We start from the raw sequence: 10,549 nt of genomic DNA on the forward strand, positions 1-10,549 counted from the left end.
ACAGTCCTGTTTGGACCTCAGCTAGCACTGTCACTAGGGATAATATGCCTTGTATTGTCTTTCCCTGGTGTGGCTTAGCCCCTTGTCCTGAGGACCTGAGGGTTCCCACCAAGCCAAGGGGGCTAGAGGGTTCCCAACTAGCCCACACAGTACCATTGTACATCCCCGCACACCTGAGCCAGGAAGGACCCCCATCATGTCCTCCGAAACTCTGGGCTGACTGCTTGTCTGACCCATGCTCCACACCAGGCCTTCCATCACAGGAAAATGTGCCCTTGGCTCACACTGCCATACCCAGAGTCTGACCATGAAGCTTTAGAAATCTGTCATTTAAAGGGACACAGCAGGTCCTGCCCTCACCAAAACATTCCGTTACACGGCCCATTACACGGCCCATTGACAGACATGCCTAGCATGGGTCTACCTGTTCCTTCAAGCTTCTACACAAGGGGCCCTAGTGGCCTGTTGTGATGAAGAGGAGAGGCAGATGGGGCAAAGGGGTGAGAGGGTGAGTCAGTCATGGGTTGCCCTGTCCAGGTACCAGTGCAGACACCCACCTGAGATGGGGATGAACAAAGATGGCTTTCCAATGGACTGGTCCAGCCTGGGAGAGAAGAGAGGGACACCAGTTCACACAATGCCTGGCGTACCACAAAGACAGACCATTGTGTCTAGGAGGACAGCATGACACTCACGCCAGTCTTCCATTGCCACTCCAAGACCTGCCAAGAGGCACCCAAGACCCTGTGGCCCATGCTCTTGAGAGGGCCAGGCAGAAAGTTCAAAGATGAGGGGCAGAAGCTGGGGTGCTTAGACTCTTTCCCTGGATGAAATGAGTGGCGTCAAAATGGGAGTCCCTGAACCTTTGACCTTGTCTATGGAAGGCACAGTCACATTCTCCCAGCTGCACCCCATGATATACACAGAGCTAGGTTTGCAAGCTAGCCCACCAAGCTAGCCTTCTAGGTCCAAACCTGTGTTGGGCCTAGGGACCACATTGCTCTGATGGAAATAGGATCCAAGCCAGAATCCCAGACCATGTTGGCTCTGAACGATCAGGATCCTTAGCTCCACTCCAGTGGCAGGAAGATCCATGGATGGAGGCTAACTCAGGGGTGGGTCTCAGTAAGAACTCTTGCTTTCCCTGCGAGGCTGGGGCAGGGCCTCCCGGGGCTGTGTCTCCACACCCATTCCTGTGCCTACCTCCTCTGTAGCTCTTTGATGCGCACCATAAGGTTGAGATGGCCCTGAGAGTACTGCTCGATGACATCCCGCACATCATAGGGCTTCCGTGCTTGCTGCAGGTCAGAAAGACACATGTCACTTTCCCCTGAGTCCTGTAGGCTCAGTTCTAAATGCAGACAGTGAGGGGGCCAGTGAAAGGGAGGAATGGCTTAGAACATATATAAGAGCAGGCTTGACCCTTGCAGGTTGCCAGTTTAGCCTGTCTGGGCCTTCACTTCCCATCTTTCACCAGTGGGACTAGCCAGCTCCTACCAGTCTACTGGCCCTGATTCCAAGTCTCCTCAGAAAGAGCTGGTCTAGCAGACCAGAGACATGGTGCTGCATCTCCACAGTCTATCTGGGCCCTAGACTGACCGGTGACACGCTTGCTGCTTCTCTGGGTAGGGAGCTAACATACCATGTGTTCTAGATGCCTCCAATGCCACACAGACTTCCCCAAACACAGTCAAGCTCTCATTAAGGACCTGCCATGCCCAGGGTCATTCTGGGAACCAAGACCATCACATCTTCTGCAGCCTACATACCCAATGACTGTTATGAGGCCAAGCTCGGGATGGCACTTACACAGATCCTTGGTCCTGTGCATATGTAGCTAAGATAGTCTAAGAACTGCACTTGATAATGTCTCCAGGTCTTATACTCTTCTGTAAGATGGAGCTGTAAGCCCTGATCCTCCCTTCTGTAAGATGAGATTCTGAGCCTTGTTCCTGTCTTCTATAAAACAGGATACTGAGTCTGTTCCTCTTTTCTGGAAAATGGGTTGCTGAGGTCTGCTCTGCTATGTCTAGGAGGGAATGAGAATTAAATAAGATCTAAGGTGAGAAAAGCCAAGGAATCCTGATGCAGCACTTTGTCAGTCAGAGGTGGCAACGACTGAGTCCAGGACCTGGGTCTCTTCTTAGTGCACACGGAAGGTCACCCTCAGTAATGGGGAAGAGAACTTGTGGGCCAAAATGCTTTACAAAGTGTGTGGCACCTCTCGGGATGCCTGGTAATGTCTGGGGATAAGTGAACAAGGGAGGCAGAAACTACAGCGTGGGTCAGCACAGGCCTGGATGAGGAGCAAGACAGGTCCTTATGTTGGTGTATGGACAGTCTGAGAGTCTGAGGGCTACTGTCCCCAAGTGTGCATGAGTACCCTTGTTAGCCTCTTGCAGGCACGCATTTGATCCAGTGTGTGGTGGGGAGGTGTGAGTAATCAGGCCTGCAGGAGTATGGTGGGGGGCTGTAAGCAGGGCACAGTCAAGAAGGATCAGAGAGTCAGCAGAGGTGGCACATGCCTTTAATTCCAGCTCTTGGAAGGCAAAGGCAGATGGATCTCCAAGTTTGAGGCCAGCCTGGTCTACACAGCAAGTTCTAGAACAGCTAGGCTACACACAGACAAACCCTGTCTCAAAAATCTCCCTCAAAAAAAAAAAAAAAAAAAAAAGGAGGAGGAGGAGGATCAGAGATACCCTACCAACCACACATGGCCAGCACTACTCCAGGCCTGCTGAGACTTATCTTGGAGCTGCCAAGCTCCCCTCCAGGATCTGGTTTGGGACTGAGGGGCCTTTGTCAAATATCTGCCTAGAACTAGTGTAAGAGACCATCTCAGCTCTTTCCTAGGGCCAATGTCCTAGGAATGTGGCAACAGGGGCCAGAGATGAGCCAAGATAATGCCGCCTGTCCAGACTGACCAGACTGTGGACGTGGGTGCTCAAGGCAAACTTTCAGGGTTAAGAGGCCCTGGCTCCTCAGGCCAGACACAAGGGCGGCTGGCCAAGGACTTATCGGCCAGTAAGGCAGGCAGGCATGCCTGCATTAAGACCAGCAGGGGAGAGTGGGGAGCAGGTGGGTGCATGGCTGAGACAAGAAATCTGGGTCACTAGGGTGACCTGGAACCCTTGGAGCCCTCCTCACAGGGGCTCCCTCTTCATCTACTTCACTCTTTCTTGGAAGCCTGCCACTACCTGTCCATGTGTCCCTTACTTTTTTTTTTTTTAACTTAGAAGCCTCTGTACCCCACAGGGCCCCTCTGCCACCTGGGCTGAGTGTATAGGGGAGAAGCAGAGAGCAGGAAGGTAGGAGTTGTCTGGCCTGTTCTGGCAGCTTCCTGAGCCACTCTTAGGCTCCAGTGTCCTGAACCTGGATGAAAGTGCGGGGCTCTGGATCTTTTCCTCCTCAGTCTTGCAAACATGTCAACAGGCAGGCCCCTTGTTTGTTCCATAGAGACTGGGTCTGCATGGGCCACTGAATGACCTCTGACTCAAAGGGGGACTGCTTGGAAACCATGAGGGTCTCTGTACTCCACTGGGTATCAAGACTCTAGAAGTTAACCCCGGGAGCCATGGGCCTACCCAGCATAACGGCATAAAACTTAGCAAGCAGGTACTGTACTGTTTCATGTGGAACCTACTCCAACACCTACAGGGCCACTTCTCAGCCTGAGGACTGTCATGCCCTAGCAATTTCTTATGACCCTTTAAACACTAGCAATTTAAGCTACATTGCTTCCCAGTTAAGAGTGCCACACCCCAGCCCCTCCTTTGCTCCCGAGAGACTGTCTTGTCAAGATGTGACTCCCCATGGGGTTCTTGTGGCTCCTTGCCAATCTGGGAAGAGCTGGTTCTACAGGAGGCTGTCTCATCTCCCAGTCACCTTTAGCACCTCAGCAGTGGAACTGTAGGGCATGTGGCTTCTAGAGAGGGGGAGAAACAGCATCAAGTGCAATCTCCATGGAGCCTTTGGACCCTTCGAGGACAGTGCCAGGTGCCTCCTGGATTTAGCCCCTGCTGAGTGTGATCCTTATTCCTTTTGACAATATGAGGTCCCTAGCTGTGGTGGGAGCTTGGGCATAACTTGGTCTACTTGAGTTGTGACAGTACCAGGGGGTCCAGGCTAATAAGTGGGTAGCAGAATGCCACCATGGTACTGTTGAATGGGCACAGGATCCCTCCAGTGATCCCTAGTGAGTAGCTAGGTGAGAAGCCACATGCTGTTCTCATTAGTGTCAGGAGCTTGGCTGGAGGGCCAAGGGCCTTGGCCATCCCAAGGGCTGTTCTTGGGCTGGAATAGCAACAGTTGAGGAGCTGAGGACTACTGTGAATGAGACTCATGTCACCAAAACTCTTCTCAATACAGTGACGATAACCTGGAATGGGAACTGTGTCTTAGCCCCTATCTCTCACAGAGTGTGGAGGTTTCAGCTGCTCCAGGGATGGGGTGGGGGCTGTGTTGAGGGGACAGTAGGAGCCTGTGTCAATCCCATGGCCTGGTGTGGAAAGTATGGCCTATAACAAGACACAGGGCTACCACTGAGATTGTCCTTGGAGACTAAGGTGGGTTACCCCAAACCTTTTCTCCCCAGGGACAAGGGCCTTGTGGTAAGATAATGCCCTCTACTCCTTGCTGCTTCTATTGACATGTTCTCAAAGTGAGGAGTAAGGCTCTGTCCTCCCCATGACTGCTGCTCACAACTGTCCCATAGCAGAGGAGGAACACAGCTTACTACCTTATTCTCCGAGAGCCCTGGACTCAGGGCCTCAGGACAACAACTCTGGAGGTGTGCTGACAGCAAATGGATCCCAGAGCTGCAGTCTTGCCTGCCCAGGAGTCCCTCAAGCTGGATAAAAAGTGATATCTGTCCTCCTAAGGACAGATATCACTTTTTATCCAGGTGACACTGACAGGTTCTAACTTTCACAGCCTTGCACAGAAGGAGGAGTTAGGCCATGAAGTTCCTTCTAACAATCAAGGTGGAGGGACAAAGGGTCCCTGGGCCAGGGCTGGGTCCGGTGTCCTTGAAGGAACCTGCTGTGTTGGGGAATGGTGAAGACCCAAGGACTACAGTCACAGCATCTTGGCATCTAAGGGTGAGGGCATACAACAACTGTAGTCTTCCTGGGGTCAGTTGCACTGGACATGATCTCACCTGGAATTTCTTCTTGGCTACAAAGTACTGCATGCGCCTGATCACCTTGATGGTGGCCCGATGGTGTTCCCGAAGCCTGTGGAGGAGGGGAGCAGTATGAGCAGCTTTCATGATGGTAATCCCTTAACACATGCCAAAGGTACCCCAGCCAAACATGGATGGACTCTCCGGGAACAAGGAGAACGTTCTATCCAGAGCTTGCCCTGTCTCTAGAGAAGCGGGAGGCTAGGAGTTTCTAAAGGAGAAAGGGAGGGTTGCTTCACCACAGATGGGGAGAAGGGAAGGACCCTTTACCCACTTGTATTTCAGAACTGGGGTGGGTGTCTGTATCCCTACTTTGCAAGGGTTGCAATTCTAACAGGAGAGTCAGGGAATGCCCTTGGAGAGGGTAGGACCACAGTGCCCTCATTAACACAGGGTAGGTGTTAATGAGGGCACTGTTCCCTGAGATTGTTCAGGATTCTTCACTAGTTTGCCTCTAAAGCTCCTTCTAGAAATAAGGTCCTTTTAGAAACATCACTGGAGAAAGCAGGCCTGGGATCAGATGTCTGTGTGCACAGAAATAAGACTGGAAGGCATCAGGGCAATGGAGAAACCGGGAGAGTCTGGAAGCTCAAATTTGACCAGCCAGACTAAACCGCATTGGCAACAGAGAGCTGCTGGGAGCCTCTGGGAAAGCTAGACTTGAAGGGCCCCGAGCCCAGAAAACAAGAGGCAAGAGGAAGCCAGCCTACCCTCCAGGCTGCACTTCCTTCTCAGAGAAGTGTGGGAAATGTCTACACCAGATGGGATGGTGGGGCTTCCTGGGCTGTGAGGAAAACAGCGGAGCCTGGGCTACAGAGCCACCAGGATGCAAGTGACAGGACTCCAGAGAACAAAGGCTATCAGGGTATCTTTTTTCACACAGCTCCCCCTTGGAAATAGCTGTGGGTTCTCACAGAGCAATAGGGGCTGCTGGGAGGGAGTGAAAATAAAGCAGCAAAGCCAGCAGGCTCTTGCTACTGAGGACAGCAGGCTTGGGATTCAGACCAGTCTAGGATGGGGCCCCAGGAAACAGCCAAAAATGTTGGTTGAGGTCCCCTCAAAACCTCAAACCCAAACTAGTCCAGAATTCTTTTTCATATTAGAGGAAAACCTAATCATCTGTACAGAGATATCTTGGAACTTCTGGGAGTTTTTTTTTGTTTTGTTTTGTTTTTTTTGCTTTGCTTTGTTTTATCCACATATAGAAGTTGAAAATTAAGGGAAAAAACAGATCCTAGATAGAGATCTGCAGGTGTGATGCATTCTGCAATCTTAGCTGTTAAAGCCTCAGGAGATAGTTGTTTTCACACTGTTTGAATTTGAGCTGACCTTGTGACCTAATGTTAGCTGTAGAGTCCTGGGGAGCTCACCACGTGTGGAAACCACAGGTGTTGGGAGTGTGGCTGGAGTGGTTGTGGGGAGGTGAGTGGAGGTGTCCAGCCATCAGCCAGCACTGATTGTAGGCATGCAACTGAGCCATCTTCGACCACCCGGCCCTAAGCAAGCTACTGGTGACTGGTGCTGCCTGAGTCATCCCAAGCACAACCACAGAACCACCTTCCAGCAGAGCTGAGTCCAAGCTCCTGACCCATGGAGCTGTGAGCAAGACAAATAACTGTTAAACCACAGCATTTGGTTATGGTTTGCTGCTCAGTAATAGGTAGCTGATAAATAAATTAGAAGCTGGGCCCATAATCCCAGATATTTAGAAGGCCGAGGCAGGAGGATCCTAAGCTCAGGCCCTGCGTGGGTAACAGAGTGAACTCAAGGCCAGCCTGAACAGCTTAGTGAGATCCTGCCTGAAGAGATGGCTCAGCAGTTAAGAGTACTTGCTGCTTGTACTTCCAGAAGTCCTAGGTTCAGTTCCCAGCACCCACGTGACACAACAATCATCTCTAACTCTAGTTCCAGGGGATCCAATACCCTCTTCTGAACTCCAAGGACCCCAGGCACACACACACATGATGAACATATATACATGTAGGCAAAACACATATATACATAAGTAAAAACAAACAAAAACAAAAAACTTTAAAAAGTTAAAGTTGTGTTGGTTCATGCCTTTAGTCCCAGTACTCAGGAAGCAGAGGCAGGTGGATCTCTGTGACTTGGAGACTTGCCTGGACTATATAGTGAGTTCCAGGCCAATTAGGACCTCATAGTGAGACCCTGTCTCAAAAAGGGCTGGTGTGGGGCTGGGAACATAGATCAGTGGTAGAAAGCTTTCCTAGCATGAACTGGCTTCAATCCCTAGCACTGAGGAAAAGAGAGAAAGGAAGGAAGGGAAGACGGAAGGAAAGAAAAAAGAAAGAAAGTTATTAATTAGAATTCAGAGGTGGGACATTGTGACATCAACCTTGTATAATATTTGGCATTGATTTTAGGACCAGAAAAAAAAAAAGGCAGATGACAGAAGACTGGGACATGTGGTGTTGTCTGCAATCGGTGAGACCTCCAAGTGTGCTGGAGGGAGAAAGAACTTTGTTTTAGGGAGGAGTATGGAAATAGTGGCTGCTAAAGATAGCTGAAAATCCCTCTTTGTTCCTGCCATTAAAGATCCGAGTCTGTTTCCACCACAGGGCTGTAAGCTTCAGCCTCAAAAGACCTGCAGATTTCACTTTTACCCTCTCAGAAAACGTCTGCCTCCTGGACAAGTCCGAGCTAGCCTGTTGGAAAAGCTGAGTGAAGGAGGAGAGTTGAAGGGTTCGGATGACAGCTGACAGCTTCAGGCATGTGAGGCTGACACTGCTCAGCCACCAAGTGAGAGTTCTGCCCCCGGGAGTGCGCCCAGCAGAGCAGTCCAGAGTCTGACCTACAGAGTCATTGGTAGATAGATGACTGTGGTTTGTATCAGGCTCTCTAGATGAGAACTTTAAGATAACTGTGATGGATAGAGTCAAGAGAATAGATGAAAAGATGAGGGATTTCACCATATGATAAAAGTTATCTCCAAATACCAAAAAAGAAATTCTATAAAAGTCAGGCATGGTAGCACATGCCTGTCATTCCAGCACTTGGGAAGTAGAGGCAGGAGGATCAGGAGGCTCAAGGTCATCCTTGGCTACATAGAGGTTTGAGGCCAGCCGGGGTTACCCGAGATGCTGTCTCAACCTCATTCTATGATTCCCTCTAAAAAAAAAAATGAACAAATAAATACAAATAAATGAATACATAAAAGAAAAAAGAAAAAGAGAGAATGAAAGGGCAACACAAAAGTAGAAATTAAGAATGCAATAGGTGGTTTGATAAAAGAGACAATGCAGTAAAAAAAAAAGAGAGAAAGAAGAAAAATAGTAAGAAAAAATGGGTAAGAATAAGATGGTAGAGAATGTACATTTAAGTGAATTGATATTCCATTAAATAGATCAGGACTGTCAGTCAGGATTAAAAACAATGACATGAACTCACTAAAAGCATAAACAAAGAGAGACTGAAAAGAAAGGGGCAGAGAAACAGGTGTCCTAGCATAGCTCTCTAAACACAGGCATCTGCAAACCAGCACCAGGCACTCCAGAGCCAGACAAAGAAGATTGCAGAGTTACAAAGTATCAGCTCAGGGCTAGCTGGTAAAGAGCTTGTCTTACAAGCACAAGGACCTGCGCTCCTTTCCCAAGAACCCACATTAAAACAAAAACAAAAACAAAACAGTATAGTAGAATAGCATGTGTTTGCAATCCTGTGATTGGAGAGTGGAGACGGGAAGATCTCTGGGGCTCACTGGAGGGCCATCCTAGCTCACTTGGCAAATTCCAGGCCAGTGAGAGACACTCTCAAAAAAAAAAAAAAAAAAAAGTGCACAGCAGCATTTGGCATCTGTGGCTTTCCAGGGTTTTTACCCACACCTATATAAAAAAAATGTCAGTTCAACAGGAGAAGATCAATTCCAAATCTGCATGCACCTACAAATAAAACCTTAAAAAAGATATAACATACACATATATAACATATAAAGCAAACTGGGAGAACAAAATCATAACAGAAAATCTATAACCATAATGGGAGATTTGAACATCTCTCCTTGGTTATGGATTGAAAAGATGCCAAAGCATCAACAAAGATAAATATGAACAATCTGAGTGTCAGTCCACCCTAACTGACATGGACAAAACCACACCATTGCAGGCCAGCACATATAAGTATTTATACAGATACTAAGTGTTAGGTTTTAAAAGCAAGTTTCAACAAATTTCAAAGAAATTAAATCATTTTCTGCATGACCACAATAAAATTAAACTACAAATCAAAAATACTACTAGGAAATCCCCAAGTGCTTTGGAAATTAAATGATCTAAGTAACCCAAGGTTGAAGAAAAAGAATCTTAGATGAATTAGAAAATAGTTCTAGTTGAATAATAAAAATGTATCAAAAGTTACAGCTAAATTGAGTGTGGGGCATACACCTATAATCTCAGCAACTCAGGAGGTCAAGTCTTGAAGATTACAAGTTGGAGGCCAACCTGGGCTGCTTAGCAAGATGCCATTCTTGAAAACGGCAAGATGGCTCAGTGAGTAAGGGTACTTGCTGCCCAGTCTGAAGACCTGAGTTTGATCCCAGTACTTGCATGGTGAAAGGAGAAAAACTAACTCCCAAAAGTTGTCCTCTGACCTCCACATATGGGCCATGGCACATGCACTCCCCCCACATACACATATAAATAAATGTGATAAAATTGTGCTTCCAAAAATATAATTAAACAAATGTTGGAGGTACACGGAAATATGGACACTGAGGGGAATATAATATACGGCCTTAAATGTGTTTGCTAGAGGAGAGGCTGAGATCCAGCTCAAATTTAAAAAAAAAACCACACACACACACACACACACACACACACACACACACACACACACACAACACAAAACAAATTTAAACCTGAAGGAAGTAGAAGGAAAGAGATAATAAAGATAAGGCTGTAAGTTGATGAAATAAAAAATGAATGTTGTAGTAAAGAAAATCAACAAAGTTAGCATTTGGCTTTCCAACGAGACTAATAAAATTGATAAAACTTTTAGCAAGATAGATGGAGCTGGGTGAGGGGGATCACAAATCACCAATGTTGGGAGTTAAAACATGAACACCACTGTGGAGCTACAGACATTAAAAAAAAATCTATCAGAGGATGATATGAACAAAAACAATTTTGATAATACAGATAAAATAGATTAACTCATCAAAACGTGTTTTAAGAAAAGAATAAATACAAACTGCCCTATGTTAATGGAATTACACTTGGAATTTTAACGATCTCTACAAAGAAGTTGGTCTAAAAAAAAAAGTTGGTCTAGATGACTTCACCAGTGCGTTCTTCCCAACACGTAAGGAAGAAGTTCACAACTATATACAAAGCTTCTTACAGGGCTTTTATG

At 47.5% G+C, this 10,549-nt stretch overlaps 1 protein-coding gene across 1 annotated transcript in view; it reads right to left on the bottom strand.

The window, feature by feature from the left end:
• The window catches only part of LOC128123804 (potassium voltage-gated channel subfamily KQT member 1-like), a 71,129-nt gene extending 64,467 nt beyond the window's left edge, over nucleotides 1-6,662 (bottom strand). The window contains exons 1-4 of the mRNA XM_052760108.1: nucleotides 6,553-6,662; nucleotides 5,159-5,234; nucleotides 1,204-1,298; nucleotides 558-604 (exon numbers count right to left, since the gene is read on the bottom strand). Of these exons, the coding sequence (XP_052616068.1) occupies nucleotides 558-604; nucleotides 1,204-1,298; nucleotides 5,159-5,234; nucleotides 6,553-6,662 (328 nt within the window). The remainder of the gene's footprint in view (nucleotides 1-557; nucleotides 605-1,203; nucleotides 1,299-5,158; nucleotides 5,235-6,552) is intronic.
• Between the last annotated feature and the right edge of the window lie 3,887 nt (nucleotides 6,663-10,549).

The sequence above is a fragment of the Peromyscus californicus genome, unplaced genomic scaffold, assembly GCF_007827085.1.
Source record: "Peromyscus californicus insignis strain IS unplaced genomic scaffold, ASM782708v3 Scaffold_4__1_contigs__length_199733344, whole genome shotgun sequence".
Taxonomy (NCBI): domain Eukaryota; kingdom Metazoa; phylum Chordata; class Mammalia; order Rodentia; family Cricetidae; genus Peromyscus; species Peromyscus californicus.